The sequence below is a fragment of the Truncatella angustata genome, assembly GCF_020726525.1.
Source record: "Truncatella angustata strain MPI-SDFR-AT-0073 chromosome Unknown BKA67scaffold_5, whole genome shotgun sequence".
Classification (NCBI taxonomy): Eukaryota; Fungi; Ascomycota; class Sordariomycetes; order Amphisphaeriales; family Sporocadaceae; genus Truncatella; species Truncatella angustata.
The window spans coordinates 2,799,150-2,819,167 of record NW_025763385.1 but is presented as its reverse complement, the minus strand read 5'-3'; the positions used below and the strand labels follow the sequence as shown (position 1 = coordinate 2,819,167).

Sequence of the window (20,018 nt, the reverse complement as noted above, 5' to 3'; positions counted from 1 at the left end):
AAAACAATGGTCGTTAAAAAAAGTGGCCGATAATAATAACGAGATTAAAAGTATATAATAATAATAATAAAGGGATAATATATTATTTCCTTTATAATGGTTCGTTTAAAAACAAATTAAATCGTAACTTTAAAAAGCTTAATAAATAAATATAAAAATAAGATTAACTCTTTTCGTTATCTAGTTATTAATTTTAAATACTTAAAAGTAAAATTCGTCGGGATATAATATTCGTTTTAAGGTGATTTTAATTAACGTTTAAAAGTAAATCCGTTTAAAGCTTATTTAAGTTATTATTCGTATAAAAGCTTTAAGGCGATATATTTTATATATAATTAATAATAAGTTATACCTTAAGCTTAACTTTTAGAAAAGGACTTTTAAACTTTTAATAAGTATAGTTAAACGTTTAAATATAGCTCTTTTAATAACGGAATAAGCTTATTATATTAGCCTTAGCTAAAGTTAAGTAATTTAAGGCGTTTAAGCACGGCTTAGGCTTGGCTTAGGGTAGTTTAAGCACGGCTTAAGTAGCTTAGGCTTAGCTTAAGTAACTTAAGGCAGCTTAAGCTTAGCTTAAGTAACTTAAGCTTAGCTTAAGGCAGCTTAGGGTAACTTAGGGCAACTTAGGCTCGGCTTAAAGCAGCTTAGGCGGCTTAGGGCTTAGCTTAGGGTAGTTTACGTAAAGTTTAACTTAAGACTCGAGGGATATATAAGGGTATACTTAACTTAACTACTCTTACGCATTCGGAAGGCCTAATAATACACCTAATGTATTTAAGTCACAAAATTACATACTTTAAATATAGTCCTTAAGCGATGTTTTAATATTTAATCCTTTAACGAAGGAAAAGCTTTTATATAATTGAACTCTATATCTTCCTAGGATACGATGCTCTTTTAAATGTTTTCGGAGGGCTTTCGCTCATTTTTAACTGCTCTTACTTATACTTACTAACCCAAATATTAGCTTCTCTCCACGCTATATAAGGCCCTTTAAAACCTTATACTCTGTGTTAACCTTATAAATATCATCTGTCCTATGTTTACGGGGCACGTTTCTTAACCAATGCCGAGCTAGTAATACTTGAGTCCTAAATAAGGTGGGTTTACACGAAGTGCTATTTTCACTAACAACTATACAAGTAAACGGCAATTCACCAAACAATGTTAGAGTGCCTTAGTAATAGCGATGGGAGAGGGCTAACCCGGGAAAGGCATCCTACGCTACCATAGGGACAGTGTCAGACGAGAACTGTGCCAAGGCGCACGCCTTGACCCAGAACTGTATTAGCAGCGTGTGAGCTGCGTCTCAGGGGCCCCGCCCTGAGACGCACGCTGGAACCGGGCCGACGGATCTACGATAGCGCCTATCAAGCGCAACGTAGGCGTTGCGCTGGGAGAACGCTAGATAAATGAGGACGTGCTAGCTGTTAGTTAGGGGGCAGAGTTCAGTCTGTATTCACTCTCTACCCTACCTATTGCCTTTCTTGTGACTCTTCACTCTGCTGCCAATCCCGATCTGACACTTGGTCTAGCTGGACGTTGGGTTAGTAAGGCTCTGCATGTAAAATTCATCAATCGGGATACATACCGACCAGATCAAAAGGCCGCCCAGTCCTCTCTCATTTGCGAAGTCAATCTTGGCTTGGAAGGTATCTTCATCGTCCTGTCACCCTCTTCCATATCAGTAACGTGGAATTGAAGCAGAAAGAGAAAACGAATGTGTTCCGCGTGGAACCATTGAAAACTTACGTAGCTGGCCCATTGGTTCTGGTTCCACACAATGTACTTGACCTGATGTTCCTCATCGTAATACGGTTTCAAATCATTCTCTTTGATGATGTCTATGATTTCCCGATAGGCAAGTGTACCGGAGTTCTTTGTGCACTATTAGGTTATAAGGTCAGCACCTGCGCAAAGTATAGACGTTTGTTGCCATTGTCAAAGTGGTATACTTACTGGACCTGGGCTGGCACCTCTAGAGAAGGGGCAGCCTGGCTTATAATAGGTAGGATCGGACAGCTGAAATGTTCGGCCGTAGAACCCGAAGCCCAAATTGAGTTTCTCTGGGTCGATTTCATTCCTCCAATATAAATCCAGTGCGAGGCCAATCTCTGTGAGATTGGTGTGTGCAAGAACATTTGAACCGATTGGATTATCTACATCCCATACTCCGTGGAGGCTACACCAAGTCAGTCAGAATTGATAAATAGACGTTGCCTTCACCGGAACAGGCACAATTGGCTGTACTCACTCATAGCCTAGCAAGAGTTGTTAGCATGGTTTGGGCGCAATGGCAAAGGAAATGAAGGGAGCATACTCATAACATTCACGAAGTCGACCGCTTCTGAACTTGCTTTGATATCGAAGTGGCGAAGGTACTAATAGCTTGTAGGAGTTGTGAATGAGACAACATATTCCAGGGGCTGATCGTCAATAGCCGTTCGAAGCTCCTCTAAGAGCTTGGTAAAGTTTTCACCGTCCCCTTCCGCACCTCCGCGATCATTAGCGCCAGGGTATTGCTATTACAATTAAGGGTCAGAGAACAGGCCTTGAATAAACGCTGGCACCCCGTAAACCAGATATCCATGCTTGAATAGGGATTAAATTATCGAGCGTTGATAGGAGCTTCGACTCACCCAATCGAAATTAACACCGTCAAAGGCGTACTGGCGGAGAAAGCTAAGGAGGTTACCAATGAACTTGGCGCGATTTTCCTTCGTGCTTGTAACATCGTGGAAAACACTCTGTGTGACACCCGGGTCGTTGAATGTCCACCCGCCAAGGGCAATCATCACCTTGAGTGTTTCATTCTGTTGTTTTAGTAATGCTATCTTGGTGAATAGTTTCTCATCCAGATCGTCCATTGGTACGATCTGGAAATCCCCGGGAGTAATATATCCAAATGAGAACATAAGATGAGTAAGACTTCCAACAGGAATCTGATCAATGGACTGCGAGGATAATTAGCGCTATAAAACTTTTCTGGGAGGGAAATCCTCACCATTCCATTGCAAGCCCTATCGTGTACCCAAGCTTCATAGTAACCTAGAAAAAAAAATTGCCGTCAGCAGGTCCTCAATTGTTGTGAAGCAAGTCTTGGGAAGCCTTAGGTAAATGGCGACTTACCTATGACACGCTTCCTAATATCACCATTGGATGCTCCTGATTCTGGCTGCTCGCAATTGCTTTGACAGGATGTTTCCTCATCGTCGGTCACGACGCAGAACTCTTCAGTCATACCACAGAAGCCAAAGGGAGAACAGCTTTGGGTTGATTAGCAAGTCTGATTACATCCTTACGGGAACGTGTAATTTGAGTGATAGGAGTAACGTACTAGACATTCAGAGGGCATTCCGCGCCTGGGATCTCGGCGTAACGACCATACTCGGCCTTGGCATTATAGTTGCTCTAGCAAACCTCGTTGGGGGATATGTTGTCGGTACCACAAGCTTCTGGGCCATAATTGTACCACCCTGTCTCTTTGGGACAACAGGCGCCTGGGACAGTTGAATATGTAAAAATGACCTGTATGAGATTCGTGGTACTTACCGTTTGAGCAAAGCCTTGTTTCAGAGCAGCTATAATCTGTCTGTTCGGTTACTTGTCGACTTATAAGCAATGAATTTGTGCTGGTGACACCCAAGTCTGAATTCACTGGGCAAACTGGGATGTCCGGGTTCTTTCGTGGTTTCATAGAGACATCAAAGGGACTAGGGATATGTTAATGGCCGCGTGGTTGCAAAGGAAGGTTTGAACAGGGCATCACAGACTCGTAAGCTTCGTTCAAGCATGTAGCCACGGGATGTGGCTGCCGGTGAAGATTGGAATGAGAGCTGTGGCGGGGGAGCGCAAGTGTTGAGTTAGAAAGGGTTGACAGAATGAAAAAAAGTCTGACGAAGGACGCAAGTCCGCCACGCATTTGAGCGTCCGCTATAGTTGAGAGGATGAGGTTTGTAATGAACGACAGTAGGTAAGCAATCGGATTGTACCTGCTAATGAAAGGGTGAAGAGACGGAGATAGTATCTCTTTGACTTGTTAAAGGAGCGGTTGCATGTGAACCACCAAGCCAGATTCTGCGTTATATTTGTAAATCCTCCTTCCTATGGCACAAGATACCTCTACGCCTTGTGTGGATAAAGCTAGATATCTGGCTGAGCTCTGCCAAGAGCCTCCTCCCGAGTCTAATACTTGTATTATGTAGGGGGAGTTCATTGTGTAGGCAAGCGAGCGCGCACTCACGCGCAAATCCACTTATTCTCTTCACGGTCCTATCGGTGATTTTCGGTGACCTGCGAATGGAAAGCGTCCTGCAAAGACCATAAGCAACATAATCGGTCGATTGTGGAACATGGATTGCTAAGAGCTCGTAAATTATCAGACTATTGCCCATAGCATGATCCATACTATGTCCCCTGAGGTCATACTCAAGACCAATTCCGCATATTCGGACGGAGGACAATGCCATGTTGAGTCCACTTGGCTCCACTCCTGTCGAGTACAAGTAGGACTAGTCTATAAACATACCCTTATAAGGTTGTCTTCAAGGTTGTCTTCAAGGTTGTTTTCAAGGTTGTTTCTAGAGCGGAGACGATTACGTTGCCCGTAGTAGTGGATCAGGCCGCGGCTCTAACCCTTGCGGGGATTTCTTTTTTACGATTTTGGTAAGATATCTTCACTTATCAGAGCGTGTTAGATTTTCCAGGCTTTCTCTTAGGAGCCTCCGTTACTAGCTTCGATAATGTCCAGCTTCGCTTGTTAGTAGTCTCGTCTTTGAACCATATCTCTATAGATAGCGGGAAGCGTACTCTGTTGCTCATTTACTGACTAATCGCATAGCGGACCTAAATGAACGAAAGAACTGGGCCAACCGTGCCGTAATGGATACGCACAAAGCCGTTAAGCTTTAGTTGGGGATTCGCTTGCGAATTTCAAATAAAGTGGGGCGTGGCACGGGTAATGTTTTAGCGTTTCCCAGCCAAAGAGTTTACCCGATCAGCCCCCGTTATCTCGGCGCCTGGAGGGCAATAGGCAGCTTGGCGTAAGATTGGGCTTACAGGTTAATATAATGCTGGTGTAGATGCAGCCATGCAGGAGCAGGCAATTCTTTGAAAGTCACTTAGGTAGGGTCCTGCCCGCAAAACTTAGAGCAATTACATACTCAAGTGTTTTCCTAGGTAAATTCGTGAATTAAATTGCCCTTGTGTAAGAGCATTTCCAGGGTGTGGCTTTTCCGGGCGAGAACCAATTACATCTTAGGTCGTTTACCGACCCGGGCCAAGGCCGAAGGACCACTCTGAAGTAGCTGAGCTAAGTAGTTGACTTGTAGGTACTCATTTCACTAATGCAGTGTATTTTCAGTGCTAGAGCCCCGCCGCGGAGAAATGCAAGTTAGCAGACGGACAGGGCGATGCTAAATAGGTGCCCGACAGTCAACGGACGGGCCAGATGCAGGAACCAGATCCGCGTGGGGGGTTCACTATCTGGCCGGGTCAGGGTATTGTAGGGCTTTAGTCGAGGACGCGACTCAGAAACTGGCTGCGCTAAGAGTATATCGAGCCTCGGACCCGCGACCTGAGGCTGCTTTACTTCGTGGAGACTTAATGTTGGAGATACTGTAACTACTAGTCAATCTATGGCTTGGCAGCCGAGTGTCGGCCGTATCTTTTTCTTCCCTTTCTCGTTTTGGTTCAAAGCAACAGTCTGGGTCGCTAGCAGGACTGGCCAAGTCCCTTGTAAGTCATGTCTATCACTTCTTGGTCGGGTGGTCCCGCTCGGTTCTTTGCAACTATTTATGGCCTACTTGACTTCGTCCGATGTCGTGGCCCAGGGATAGAGCTCCGCCAGGCGAACTCCCATATTTCACTATACTGTGCTTATCGTCGCAATATTCCATGTTCTAGCTGTCTCGCTTCTTATCTCTCCCGCAAGTCTCAGTCTTCCATAACAGCGTCACTCTTTCCAACCCAAGTCTAACAGTATAGCTTCACCTCGCTCTTTTCACTTAAAATGGGCTGTGGCTTTAACAAGCTACATGTTCCCTGCCAGCGGCCTTGCTGCCAGTATTCTATCCAAGAGTACCATCCCAGATGGCATTAGCCAGCGCTGCGCCGATGCGCTTCTTACTGACATCGCGTGCAGCAAGGCCGTCAAGGCCTTGTAACCCGGCGTTTACTACTCGCAGACAAAGTTGCAAAGCATCTGTGATGATGCGTGCGCCTCGGCGCTGGCATCTTACCACGATGCCGTGATTTCCAGCTGTGCTTCCGATAGCTGGACAACCACTGGAGATGTCGATGAGCCGGTGGCCATGATCAGTGAACTGGTTCGTTATTCCTACAACCTGACTTGTCTCTCAGATGATGGCCGATTTTGCAATAACGTCGCCGCAGCATATGCAGCAGCAGCGGACCCCGACGGCACCTTGCCAGCGGGAGGCTATTTTGGAGACCATGACACCTCAGACCCTTGCGACCTTTGTCTTGTCAAGAATCTTCAGTTTCAGGCAGAATCTCCGTACTACAACGGCCCAAGACTGCAGTCCCAGTCCATCTATGAATCGAAGACTGCAAGTTGCGGAGTTAGTAACATGCCTCTAACGACAAAGACCGTAAGTCTCGTCACGTAAGTACACCCACTCGACTCTGTGGCCCATTTTACGCGGCTGCTCATAACATATGTCCTTTCCAAGCTGGCAATTCTAACCTCTGTATAGCACCATCACTAGTGTCCCGACGTCGACTCCTACGTGTACCGGAACGGCATACAGCATTTAGTCTGGAGATAATTGTCACAAGATATCACTCTCTCAAGGTATTGGCACCGAGTGGTTGCTTATAGATAATGATCTATTTGCTTCGTGCCACAACTTCCCCACCGAGGGCGATCTCTGTCTCATTAACACCTGCACGGTCTACACCGTCCTCGAGACGGACACATGCGCAGCCGTCGCCAAAGAACACAGTATCACTGAGTCTCAGCTCCGAGCTTAGAACCCCGTACGTTACAATGCACTCAATTCATGGTTTTTACGGCTCATGTTACGTCACAGTCCATCAACGCTGGGTGTCAGAATCTGGATAAAATGATTGGCGATCAGCTTTGTATTTCCAAGCCTGGTGAACCGTATGTCTCGCCGGGCTCTACGACGCTTGCACCTTCAGTTCCTACGACAGCCGCTCCACAGCCAACCAATGTGGCATCCGGAACCAATACTTATTGTGGCCGTTACTATGAAGCGCAGTTGGGAGATTACTGTAACCTGCTTATTATGAAGTTCTCCATCTCACTGGCTGACTTCATATTCCTCAATCCCGCAATCAATGCGAACTGCACGAATCTCTACGCTAAAGAGTCTTACTGCGTACAAGCGGTCGGAGACAGTAAGTTAAAATGAACCACTACGGCCTTGGCAGTGAACACAAAGCTCATGAAGGTTCCTAGTCAACACGTACAGTGGCAAGCCTGGGTACACCACCAATGTGCTGACTCGAACCGCCTCCCTCGATGACTCCGCTACGACCTTCCCACCTGTTGTATGGGCATCACTTACAGCCACAACCACCCAGGTTCCTCTTGTAAGCGGCACCCGTAAAGACTGCTACAGCTACCTTGTCGGCGATAAGTGGCAACAAGATCTGAAGGGTACCAACTTGGGATCTCACTATAACCTGGTAGCTTCAGTGTGGGATGTTACGCTCGAGGACTTGCAGGTTTGGAATCCCAGTAAGTAGAGCTGTTCCACTGGCATGTATCATCTTTGCTGACACATAACATAGGTCTTGGCAACACATCAGATCCTTCGTGCACATTTGCGAGCGGGGTTCGTTATTGCGCGCAGTACTATTATGGCTTCAAGACGTATAAGGAGGAGCCGGGTGTGGACCCGGACCTGCCAGTTCGTATAAGTCAAACATCGGAGTTGAACAGTAGGAAGGTGTTTATTGATCAGTAACGCAGGACGGGATGGCTGAGGATTGTTCTTTGGCAGTCTACGTTGACTCCACCGGCAGCCCAACATGTCAAGAAATTCTTGACAGTCGGGAGCTTACGATTGCGCAGTTTTATGAGTGGAACCCAAGTGTGGGTGCTGACTGCGGCGGCATGTGGGCTGGTAAGTCATGCTCATCGAGAAGATCCAACAGCATATGGATACTAATTCATCCATCTTTATCGTTACAGGATACCAATACTATGTTCGCACGGAGGATTACGTGGAGCCAACGCCAACAACCACATCTATTACCACATCAGCAACAGCCACTACAAGTCCTACAGCTCCCGGTCCAACTCAAGACGGCCAACCCACGGACTGTAATAAGTGGCACGTTGTTGAAGGTAAGTGTCAGATCACATCCCTCGGAGTAGCTCCTTCCCGCCTAACACTAAATTTAACAGCTGGCGACGATTGCTCTGTCATTTACGACACGTACGACATCACACAAGAGGAGTTCCTGGAATGGAATCCAGCAGTTTCGGACGACTGTCTCACCGGATTCTAGGGCAGCTATGCGTACTGCATTGGTGTCGCCTCCTCAGGCACCATTCCTACCACAACCTCGACGACAGCAACATCAACTTCGGCGGCGCCAACAGCGACTGGGCCCGTCGCCGCTCCGGAGCCGAACCAGGCTGGCAATGCGATAGCAACTTGCAATAAATACGGACAGGCGCAGGATGGGGACTGGTGCTCGCTGTTCGCGGAGAGGTACGCGCTGGCGTACGCTGATTTCTACTCGTGGAACTCCGTCTTGGGTTCTAATGGAGAGAACTGTAGGGGCTCATTCTGGGCAACTTATTGGTATTGTATCGGAGTTGTGGAGTGAACAATCTCAGGGTAGCAAGTGCTTGGCGAGACATAGCAGGGTCAGTTTTGGGCCAAAAGAAGAAAAAAAAAGAAAAAAAAAAGAAAAAAAAGAAAAAAAAAAAGAAAAAAAAGAAAAGAAAAAGAAAAGCCCACGTTTCTTTGAGTTTACTCCAACACCGACGACGTTTGGCTTCTCAAGTATGGTCTATCAATTATCTCCAAAACTTTGACATATCATGGACTTAGCATTTCGTTGTCACAATCCCTAATGGACAACTCCCAATGCATTCCTTGGTTTACATGCGTGTCAATGTGTCCGTGGTGGTTGTTTTCAGTTTACCGATCGGCTCCCAGTCAGTCTACAGTGCTGGTGCCTCAGCTGAGCAGTGATTAAAAGATATCTCTGGTAATAATACTTACATACGAGTATGAATGATCAAGTGCTCCTCTTGATGAGGGCACAAATGACGTGAACTCGTCCCGGAGCATGACCAGTCGAGCGGTTAGCCGCTTTGCGGGACCCACGTGACAGTGATCAACGCCAAGGTAGACTACGTCTTATCGATACAAAGGCGGGGTATTAATTTCATTCTCTTGTTTCGCGATGTCAACATCCAGACTACGGACATACCTCATAGTTCATCAGATACAGGTGTAACTTTCACGGCCCCTACCGAGTACTCGGAACGGAACACCTCGTACGGCAAATATTACCAGCCCCGCCGACTCGGTCAAGCTGATCTGAGACAGCGTTAAGAGCGACTGTCGACTCGTGACGTAAAGGGACATCTCACCAACATACAACTGAACAGACTTCAACACGGCAGAATGGGGGTAAAGGGCGACGTCTTTGATCTGACGCTCCACGGGAGCGATCAAAATCTGCCCGAGCCTGGCTCACAGCCTGCGCCAGCGAGCGCAATAATCTCTAAAATCCGAGTTAACAGTACTAAGGATTGCTTGGAGAGGTTCGATAGGGTGTTCCACGAAACCGAGCAGCGGCAGTCTGTACAAGACATTGTCTATGAGGTTGTGCTGCCGCCCGTGAGTGCGAAGCGGCTCAAAAAGCTGCAGAGCAGCCGCGAGGCCGCCGCCAACAACGTTGCTTTCACGCAAGGCATCTTCGACCTGTTCGATCGGCTCAGAGCATGGAAAGGGAATGAAGTCTCTGTAACCCTCGAGGCAAGGTCTCTTTCGGACGACGCCGAGGTGCTCGACGATATTGAAATCAACCATGATGGGCCGGAGATCTGGAGATTTCGGAACCTTTGGAAATTTCTGATGGTCGATGAAGGCACGTTACCTTCAGGAGTGTTACCCGAGGTTGGATATATTTCCAAGCTCGATTTCAGGTGGCTATCGGAGAACGGCAGGTCTCTGCACCCAAAGACTGCAGGAATAATCGCCGCTGCCTTGCCTCGAGCTCGAGATATGACCTGGGGGCTTTTGATGCCTGGGCGTCGTTTATTGAGCTTACGCAAGGAATTCAGGTCCGCGCTGGCCCAGGTGTTGTTAAAGACTGCGTTTCCAGCTGTGGAAATCCTGAAGATCTATTTAGAGGATGGCAACCCATACAACGATAGCTTCGAGCTTGAATCATACTGCGAGAAAGAAGAAGAGGATGATCTGAGTCTAGCGGTCCGACGGCTTTTGCGTCTCCCCACTCTTGCCAACTTGGAACTAGGCGGATGTTGGATTCTTTCTCCTACTGCCTTTCTCGCCGCCGCCGAGATTGGAGTAGAGATTATCAGTTCGACCCTGACCGACCTCCATCTCGATCTCTCAGTGGCCACACCCACGGGTGGATGGATCAACACTGGAGACAATCCCAGAGATGTGGATGATGATACTGAGGACTCAGACTCAGATGTGTCGCATGCATCTTTTAACTCGGCCCACTCCGATCATTCCGATTTCGTGCCAGAGAATGAGTGGCTGAGGGCAGACGGAGAGTTGCCGCAGAATTGCTTCCGCGATACACCCGACCCGTCAACCTTCGACCCCTTGGTCCTCTCGCTTGTTCGTATGGTCCCAAAGCTGCCGAACCTGAAGAAGCTTTGCTTCGATCTGGGTGCCGGCGGAGGCGCGATTGGGCAGTTGACCGTAACGTTTTATGCCCCCGGACAGCCCAGTCGCCGCTCTGTCAGGCGGCCCCACTCGCCTCTGCCTCCCCAAGAAGATTTCGACGAGAAGAATTTGCAGCGTGCAAGGTGGTATGTTCTTGGGTTGGTCGACTTCAATCGTGATTGGAGGATGAGTGACGAGCTAAGAGCCGCACTTCAAGGGGCTAATACTGATGGTGTTGAGATATTCATGAGTCTCTGCAACCAGAGAATTGAGGGTGCCTGAGCAATCAAATAAGCAAATCTGTGGTGGGGAGTTGCAGACTGCACGTTGATCTGACCTCGCAGTGGTATACTCCTTGGAAAGGGAACCAGGAGCGGTTGTCACATTTGTGATTGGGTGGTGCTAGGAACACAATCTATAATGTTATTACACGCTGGCGCATACAACCGGAGTATAATGATGGACGCTACGAAATTTCCAATGTTTTGCTCTTGCCATGGTTACTTGGATCGCATGGTAGATAAGCTATAGTGGATGTCGAAGCAGGATAGCAGTGGTATCACCTCAAGTGGTGCTCAGCTTGTATAGGTAGTACCTACATAGTAAGTGTTTCCACCTGGTTGAGGAGAATGGCAAGAAATTGCAAAAAGGAAAAAAGAAAAAAACTATACAACACCAGGGATTCCTTAGTAGTCACCTACCTAAGTTCTAAATCCGGCGCTTTAAAGATAAGACTGCGATACGATAACGTATAACCTAATCACTACGCTAAAGTGAAGGTATCCTTACCGTTCTATTTATTATATAAATATAAATATATACGAATATATACCGTCTTGCGTCGGCTTCTTGAAATTAAACTCGTATTAAATAAATTAAGATTTAATATAATAATTTAAGCTTAATTCCGTTAATATAATATAAGAGTTAATTAATTAATTAAAGATAATTAAATTTATATTATTAATTATAATATATTAAAAGACTTATTATATATTTATTATTAAATTATATTATATAATATAAGGCTATACTAACGCGGATACTTAAAGCTGAATTAGTGATCCCGCCGCTAGACATTTATTTAAGTGCTTAAGCAACGAAGTTCGAACTACGGATTCGTAAGAAAAAGACCGACAAGCTATTACGCACCGCTTGCGTAAAGGCGACGCATATACTACGAGAAACGAAGCCGGTTAGGCGAAGAAAGCCGTTACCGCTTCCCTTACGCCTAGCAACATACCCGATCGAGAAGTACGAACGAGCACTAAGATGGGCCGAAGGACCAGATATACGACAAGCTCTCTCTAGACACTGGCAAAAGCGTAAACAAAGCGATAACGCTTCGCAAGATGATCGTTAACGTAAAGCATTAGCCGATAAAGCCCCTAGAACCGGTCTAAAACAATATGAGAAGTTTAAGAGGAAAGAATCTACGATAATCTTCCAAATCCGGTCTGAACGGATTAGACTCGTAGCCTTTTTATTTAGAATAGACGCGTTCGGAGCGTATACACCCCTTTACCGCTACGGCGAAGCCCCTAAAACAGTCGTACACGTATTCCTATATTACGGGCTGTTAAAAGAGGCTTAAGCACGCTTAAGGAGCTTTATAGCTCCGGTAAAACTAGATATACGCCGCGACCTCGCCGCGGCCATGTTAATTCCGAAAGTGTTAAAGGTTCTAGTTCGGTGGCTATTATAAACGGGGAGACTATCCTATATCGGGGATAGCCAGTCTTTTCAAGGGTAGTTACGTTGGTTAGGTGAGAACTAACGTTGCATTACAAACACTATAACGTAAACGCTATTAGAGCGTAGAGCACACGAAGCGTACGGGTTTTGTCTAGCCCTTAAGGCAAGGTTTACTATACAGTGTAATTCGAAGAGGTACCGAGGGACTTAGAGTCTTACGGCGTATTTAATAATAATAATAATAATAATACGTTAAATAAAGCTAGTATTATAATAATATATATTAACGTAACCTTACGTATTACTAGAATAAGCCTTTTCCGAGTAACGTGCCCTTTTATTACTATGTTAAAAACCGACTTAAAGCTTATTATAAACTTAATAAAGTTTATTTTAACCTTATAGTTTGTTATAAACTTAGTTCTTAATAATAACTTAAGCGTTAGATTTAATAATACGTTCGCTCGTATATTAAAGTGTCCTTTTATTAAAACTCTTTTAACTCTTCCTTCGATATAAAAGTTAAAGTTAACGGCTTTATCGAGATAAGTTATATTATTAACTCCTTTAATAATTACTTCTTTTTAATTAATAAATTCTAGCTTAGTTATTTATTAACGTAGTTATGTTTTGTTAATTATATTATTTAAGCTATTTAAATTTAAGTAAACTTCGACTAGTTAATTATTTAAACTCGCTTTTACAAGTATTTTAAAATACGAGCTCTTAAATAATAACCTTTTATTCTTTTTTAAGGCTAGGTTTGCTTTAATTACTTAATTAAGTTAAAAGGCAAGTAATCCTTCCTTGTTAACGACTTTAATTATCTAGCTCCCTTTCTTATTATCTTTAAGTTTAATTCTTAACAATTACTTTAACATTAATACGTGTTTATTTATTTAAATAACTTAAATATTAAGGGTTTCGGGATAAGTAACGAAGTATACTTCTTCCTCGGCGTTAAATAACTCCTCTTCTCTTTCGCTAAAGTAAGTATAACCTTTTTTAAAGAGAGTTACTTCGTCGTTAAGGGTGTTTTTATCGTGTTCCTAAGTAATTATCTCGTTAATAAAGTTATAACTATTATTAAGCTTATAACGTTATTAGCCTTAACGCTTATAACGCCTAAATCGACGTTATTTATTAAGTTAATTATACTTAGTTACGCCGTCCTCGCGTGGCGGCCCTTATACGGGTGGTTATAAGGATTAACGCTTAACGTCGCTTACTCGTTATTATAACTTGTTTAAAAGTCTCGCACGTTAATCTTATCGACCTTATCTATTTAATAGTCGAGTGTATCGTTCGCGGTTATAGTTATCCGGGTTAAAATCCTCGCGATTTTGCCCGTTACTTCGCCTTTCTCTTTAATAAGCGATATTTTCTTTCTAGCCTTACTCTACGAGTAGTATTATCGTGGACTTGTTAGGGCTAGCCTTAAGCGTGTTAACTAAGGCTTTTTACTTCTCTTTTTACTTATTTAAGTATATTAACGTTAAGTTAATCTGTTCTGGCTTTATATATAACGTATATAATTACGGGTATAATGCTTTATATAATCGAGATAATAGTTAGAACGGTATAATATTACCTTAAATCCTTACGTACTTAAATAGTTTTATTACGAAAGTATAAATGGATTTATCTTTTTAATTTATTTCTAAAGTATACGTTTATTTAATAAGTTATTCTCTTACTTCTTTTAATTATATACCGAACTATTTTATTACTCCTTTTATAAATGTCGTATATAATACTTTAAGTACGCGTATTTCCTCGTTTAATAATTACTAGTTTATTTATTATAACGCTTACCCTCGTAATAACGTTTATCCTTCGTTACGAATGGCTTTTTACTTAACAAGGTTATCGTTATTTTAGTTAATAACGTGCTTGGCTTATAAGTGTACGTCCTTTTAAGTTATAACCTTTTTATCCGATTATATAAAGTCCTTTACGTCCGGGTGATCCGGGTAGAACAGGCTAACATCCGTTAGCCGTTAAGCGGAACGTAACGTAGTTAACATTATAAGAGCGTTATTTAATAAATCTGATAATCTTATTAACGGGGTCTTAATACGTTTTAACTTTATAACGAGCTCTTTAACTGTCTTAATAAGGGCTATTACTAAGGCTATTAGCCCTTACGCGTCGATATTATTAGTAGTATTAGTTCCGCCGTTATTAATACCTTTACCGGGATCCTCTTTAAGTGGGTTTACGCTCCTTTCCGTTAACATGCTTAACGGGGAGGGCGTTGTTTCCTTACGTTAAGGGTTCGAAGAACGATAATTACGCGTGTTTAAAGGTGTTAAGATACTAGCTTATAAATCCGAATTATAATATTATTAGTCCTTCGCGTGGTATACTCGCGATATAGGCAAATTTAATAGCTAAGTTAATAACTCTTATAAGAAAGAAATTATCTTCGCGATCTTACTCTTTAAGGTAAGGTTCTTTGATTAAATCGAGGGTTTTATTTACTTTATATGGTATTTTGTTAATTCGAACGGTTATTAAGTTACGGATAACTCTTTATACTTGCTCGTAAAGTATACTAATTACGGGCTTATCTTCGTTCGAATCGATAAAGGCGTATAAATTTCTCGCTAGCTTAACGTCGCTTCTTATAATTAAAGGGTTATTAATGTCTATAGGCCCTTATAACGATAGTATTATAATACTAAACAGTGACTTTTGTCACTCCTTACTTATAGACTGCCCCGGGGTAAGGTAATAAGGCGGTATATAACTAATTCGGGCTCACGTATAAAGTACTACTTATAAGAGTATAGGCGCGGTTAGCACTAAGCTGTAAGAGTTAACAACACTAGTGTAAGACAACAAGCTTATAACGTCACGAACTATAAAGTTAATATAGGCTTGTAATATGTCTTGTCTTGAAAGCTATTCTAGGTATAGGCTAGAGAGAGCTATTTATATACCTGTTATATCCCATAGCCCCGTTATAAGTACTATAATAAAGCGGTAATAATTTTAAAGATACTTTACTTTATAAATTAAAGACTACTTTTAAATATTATTAACGATTATAATAAGAAGTTTGGCGATGGATTAGAGTATTACTCTAGTCGGAATTGTTACGGGCTATAGGCCGTGTATCAGTTGTTAGCTAAAGCCTTTAACCATGAGCGCGACCATGAAGCTTAAACCCGACTAGCTTATAAGCATGGCTGCCGGCGTGCACTTTCCCAAGCAATAAGGTTTCGACGGACTGGCGAAGTGGCGAATCTACAACTACAAATTGTGCCATCATATGGATGAAAGATTGTGATTCTATTCTTTTTCAAGCTTTAGATGTTCGTCAACAGGATAGTCAATTGAAACGTATATTAACTGCGCCCTTCACATGTTGCACCTTAACATGTCCTAATACAGGATGTAGAAGCCGATTTGTTTAGCAGCCTTCCGACAAAACAGGCTACAAACCTCAACATGGGCTACTCACAGTCATTTGACCACCTCTTCCGGATGTATCCTTCAACTGGTCCTGCAGATGGTGAAGCTCCTCTTCTAGTTTATCCTTTTTAGCCAGTCGGGAGGCATTATCAAAATCGATGAGGGTTGCCTTTCTGCCATGGATCAGGAAATTGTGTCTGTTGATATCTCCGTGCTTGATTCCTAATTTGTGCAGTCTTGATAAAACCGAGTGGCACAAAAGAAGATCGTCTATCGTGGCGTAACGACCGTTAGCGATACGAGTCATGAGGAATCCAATGACTCTCCCTTCCTCAGTCAAGTGGCCAAGAAAAGCAGGACCAATCTGTTGGCCATCTATCCAGCTGTACGCTGTCGTCTCCGCCTCTAAATGCGGCACCTCCCATTCAAAGCGGGCGAATTTTGCGATGACTTTCGAATCGAAGCCGGGACAGGTGACTTCATAGACGTTAGAGCGTAGCTTCTTTTCTTCGCGGAGATCCAGATGATCGATTTTAGTGGAATGCCAAATCCTGGTAATCCCTGCCATTTGTTGTATTAAGTTGTAAGAAAAGCAAGCGGCACCAGTCTTGAGATCCCTAGATATGCGGCCCTTTTTCCAATCACCTCGCGGAAGAGGTGGTAGTATGGAAACGAGAGAAGGCCCGAAACACATCTCATCGCACTCATACAAACCAGCATCGATGGTGATGTATTTGACAAATTTGTCGTCGATCAGGATGCGAAATTCACTTGTGCTTTCTGGATCAACGCTTGCCTGCAGTACTCGAATGTTCGAAGCATGATCTGTCATAGTGAAGAAAAAGATTAAGGGTTAAATCTGAGTTTCATATCACATGCATGTGATGGAAAAGAAGTGATATTTGCCAACAGTGAGTGAAGCGCATCGAATATTGTACGGGAGTTTATGTATGACTTGCCATATCATTGAGCTGAAGCCCTGTTGCTCTGTACTCCTCAGCTGCGCTAAGCCTGAATGCTACTCATGTCTCCAGTGTCCATGGATACAATGTAAACCAATCGTGGAAGTTGCGCCGCTACTTACAGTGTCCTCTTCATTGGTCACAACTAGCTCCACAAATGCATCGCTTTCAAAATCCGCTATGTTTTGCTGTACATATTCCCCCCGGCCCCCCCACTTTCATTGAGGCAGGTAGACAAGATCTAGCCGCCGTCTTACCAATGCGGACCAAGCTTTAGGCCTGTCAGCCTTCAGCTTTAGGCCTGTCAGCCTTTAGCTTTAGGTACTTCTAAGTGATAGCCAAAAAAAAGAATCCCCGCTATCTGTTTCACTTAGCGCGCGTCCTTAACCTTGCCGAAAGTCTCCCTATTAGGACGGGGGATTTGTTCTGGTATCAAGAGTCGCTCGAAGCATAGCAGAAAATACTCTCGTTTCATATAGAAATAAAGCATGTTAGCCGTAGCGCGCATCTAGGAATAGATAATTAGGGCGGGGATGTAATCATGTAGTTTTGGGAAACATTTAAGATCGATAATCCGAGTACAAATATTTGCAGATTTGCTCGAACTATAAATTGGTGTCTGCTCTTTTTGATCCCATACTTAGCAAACAGTAAAGCTTCTCTTTCCGGTGACTATTTTCTTACAAGTCCACTGTAAGTTCCCCTTAGGATACCCTAATCAAATCCAACAAAAGGCGTAGCCGCTGTCTACGAAGAACAGAACGTAGTTTGAGCTTTGTCACTTGTCGACTGTTTTTATACAGCATAACTCTATCCATTAGCGACGCTAGAGGCAAAATGTGCACGCAAGACTATCGACTCTATACATGCGGTTGCAAAAAATATGAAGAGTTTCGCCAATGCCCAGAGAGACAAGGCACTAACGTTAAGTGCACACCGGTTGTGTAGAATCGACTCGCTGATTCAACGCACATGTGTTCGAGGCATATGGTGAAGGAAGGAAAGGACTAGATGCGTCGCTAGACATGATTATAACACCTTGGCATCAAGATGGGAGGAAGCATTGTAGAGAAACAACATCAATCAAGCAAAATGGTCCTTAACATTATCCTAAATAACATGGACCACCACCACGTAGCTCTGTATACTTTAGCCGCCGTTTGGCCCTCAACTTCAGTGCAAACAATGTTTTCCGTTTTGTATACTGCCGAATCGTTTCAAGTGGTTATCGAAAGATGTAGCTATAAATTTTCGTCTATAATGGAGAGGTAGCCGGCAGGACTTCTCACATCCGACGCAGTGGAAACCCTGTACAACCTCTTGCGATGCTCTATTGAACCATGTTACATGGACAATTGCCACAAATCGAAACGGGTTTCCCGACTGTTTATCAAAGGGATTTAATGTTAGTGTCCGCCGCGGATGGCCACTGGTCGGACTCGATTGCTATATTGCTGTCACCTTTGCGTTGTGTGCCTTGCATTTCTGATCTTCCATCTTTGCCACATATTCGTGCATGGCGCTTAACGATCCGTGTAACGCAATGCCGGCATGGAGAGCGGACTTGTAGTCAACCAGGACTGATGGAGTGTAAACGTTCTTCACGTTTGGTGAATACTTCCCGTATATAACTTTCATACATGGAAGTGTGTTAACGGTTCGGCTACATAATCCAAACTTCCTCTTTGCAAGTCTCGGCGATAGTGGCAGATAAAGCCTGTCCTGTGAAAAACAAAGGAAGCAGACTCTCTTATAAGTGAGAAGATAGAGATAACCACCGAAATCGCCGTAATTTTCGCACTCTAGCGTGCACAGTTTCTCGTATAGAGTCTTATAAGTAATCCACTTCCCGGTTTCAATACTCAGAATGCCACGTAGTGCATTGAGAGCATGTGTATTGATAGTCTTGTATTGTGGGAGAGAATTCACCAATTCTGTGGCGCGTCTGTTGACTCGTTGAAAGACCGTAAGACTACGTAAGTCTAACTGGGATAGAATCTCCTGTTGTAGTTCCGGTGGAAGGACATCGAGATCCCCCACGTTCGTTGTCGGTGGTCGGTATGGGAACTCACCCTTAGGGTGGAGTTTCGAAGGCAGTAAGTTGTCGTCTAGAGTGTGGTCGTTGAGATTTACACAAGGATATATCGAAGAGTGAAGTTGATTTATAATGGGCTGCTTATCCATTATTAATATTTTTTTTTCTAAATGGTTTAGAGATAGCTATAGGTAGGGGAATTCGAGGTATAGACCCTTAGCAACATCTAACGCGTTGGACCGCGTGTGTTTATGTTAAGGTGCATTCGAGTCATTGGCAACCTGATAAATCCTGCGCCCGAGCCTGCCCCGTTGGGTTAGATATAAGGGTGGTCATAATTGTAAACGAGAATCAGACAAGTTAAGGGGTGGCCCCCTTGCGAAGAAAAGATTGTAGTCCGTGTATAACGTTACTTAAGGGGTGGTCTTACGTGACTTAAGGGGTGCCCTTAAGTAAGCTAAGGGATGTTATAAGGCTATAATATTATGATAAGCTAATGTTTTTTTTTTTACATAGTAGATAAGAATTAATAGTTATTAAATAAATTGAATTTACGTGTACAAAGACCGTAACTCTACGAATTAATATAACCCCGCTAATTAATTTTAAATCATTTTTGAATCGATCTTTACCCTACCTTCCACTTTATTATAAACATTTAAATACCCTTTTACGAATAACAACAATAGAACTAGTAGCTTATAAAATTATTTAAGAAGTAAAGAAGAAAATGTCGTATAAAAGAATCGTAAGTTAACTAGAATCGATTTGGAATTAATCCTAGCATTAATGCGAACTGTTTTAGCCCAAGTACGTCTAATACTTAAACAACGCTAACGGTAACGTTAGACGCCTTCGCTTACCCGGGTACGAAACCGACGAAGTGAGTTTTCATTAAACTGTGAATAAATTCTAAATCGATCCATTACGGGTACTTACTTGTTTATAAATGGGTAGAGTTATCGTTAGAGTCGGTAAACTCTATTATCGTATAAAGGTTAACAGTAAATACCTATGTTATAAAGTAAG

At 43.4% G+C, this 20,018-nt stretch overlaps 5 protein-coding genes across 5 annotated transcripts; 2 read left to right on the top strand and 3 right to left on the bottom strand.

Annotated features, from left to right (window-relative positions):
* Positions 1–1,534: 1,534 nt before the first annotated feature.
* BKA67DRAFT_637408 (glycoside hydrolase) lies at positions 1,535–3,358 on the bottom strand (the record flags this gene model as incomplete). The annotated part of the gene is made up of 9 exons (XM_046105690.1): positions 1,535–1,669; positions 1,756–1,890; positions 1,963–2,174; positions 2,324–2,384; positions 2,418–2,525; positions 2,643–2,957; positions 3,008–3,051; positions 3,133–3,269; positions 3,306–3,358. 9 exons carry the CDS (start codon positions 3,356–3,358, stop codon positions 1,535–1,537), a joined length of 1,200 nt encoding a protein of 399 aa, XP_045957646.1.
* Positions 3,359–6,038: 2,680 nt separating this feature from the next.
* On the top strand, positions 6,039–8,829 carry BKA67DRAFT_593299 (uncharacterized protein; the record flags this gene model as incomplete). The annotated part of the gene is made up of 11 exons (XM_046104933.1): positions 6,039–6,163; positions 6,203–6,628; positions 6,720–6,754; positions 6,818–6,951; positions 7,056–7,386; positions 7,448–7,729; positions 7,783–7,901; positions 7,964–8,117; positions 8,186–8,341; positions 8,402–8,475; positions 8,506–8,829. 11 exons carry the CDS (start codon positions 6,039–6,041, stop codon positions 8,827–8,829), a joined length of 2,160 nt encoding a protein of 719 aa, XP_045957645.1.
* Positions 8,830–9,278: 449 nt separating this feature from the next.
* On the top strand, positions 9,279–11,612 carry BKA67DRAFT_692574 (uncharacterized protein). The gene has a single exon (XM_046109213.1). It carries the CDS (start codon positions 9,639–9,641, stop codon positions 11,157–11,159), a length of 1,521 nt encoding a protein of 506 aa, XP_045957644.1. The 5' UTR covers positions 9,279–9,638; the 3' UTR covers positions 11,160–11,612.
* Positions 11,613–15,869: 4,257 nt separating this feature from the next.
* Positions 15,870–16,997, bottom strand: BKA67DRAFT_569282 (alpha-galactosidase A precursor). The gene has a single exon (XM_046103106.1). The coding sequence runs from the start codon at positions 16,822–16,824 to the stop codon at positions 16,024–16,026; it is 801 nt and encodes a 266-aa protein (XP_045957643.1). The 5' UTR covers positions 16,825–16,997; the 3' UTR covers positions 15,870–16,023.
* A 1,142-nt stretch (positions 16,998–18,139) lies between these two features.
* On the bottom strand, positions 18,140–19,075 carry BKA67DRAFT_501432 (uncharacterized protein; the record flags this gene model as incomplete). Its single annotated transcript, XM_046097088.1, is given in 2 exon segments — positions 18,140–18,400; positions 18,416–19,075. Coding segments are annotated over 2 exon segments (921 nt in total), but the record flags the coding sequence as incomplete, so codon positions are not given.
* Positions 19,076–20,018: the final 943 nt, after the last annotated feature.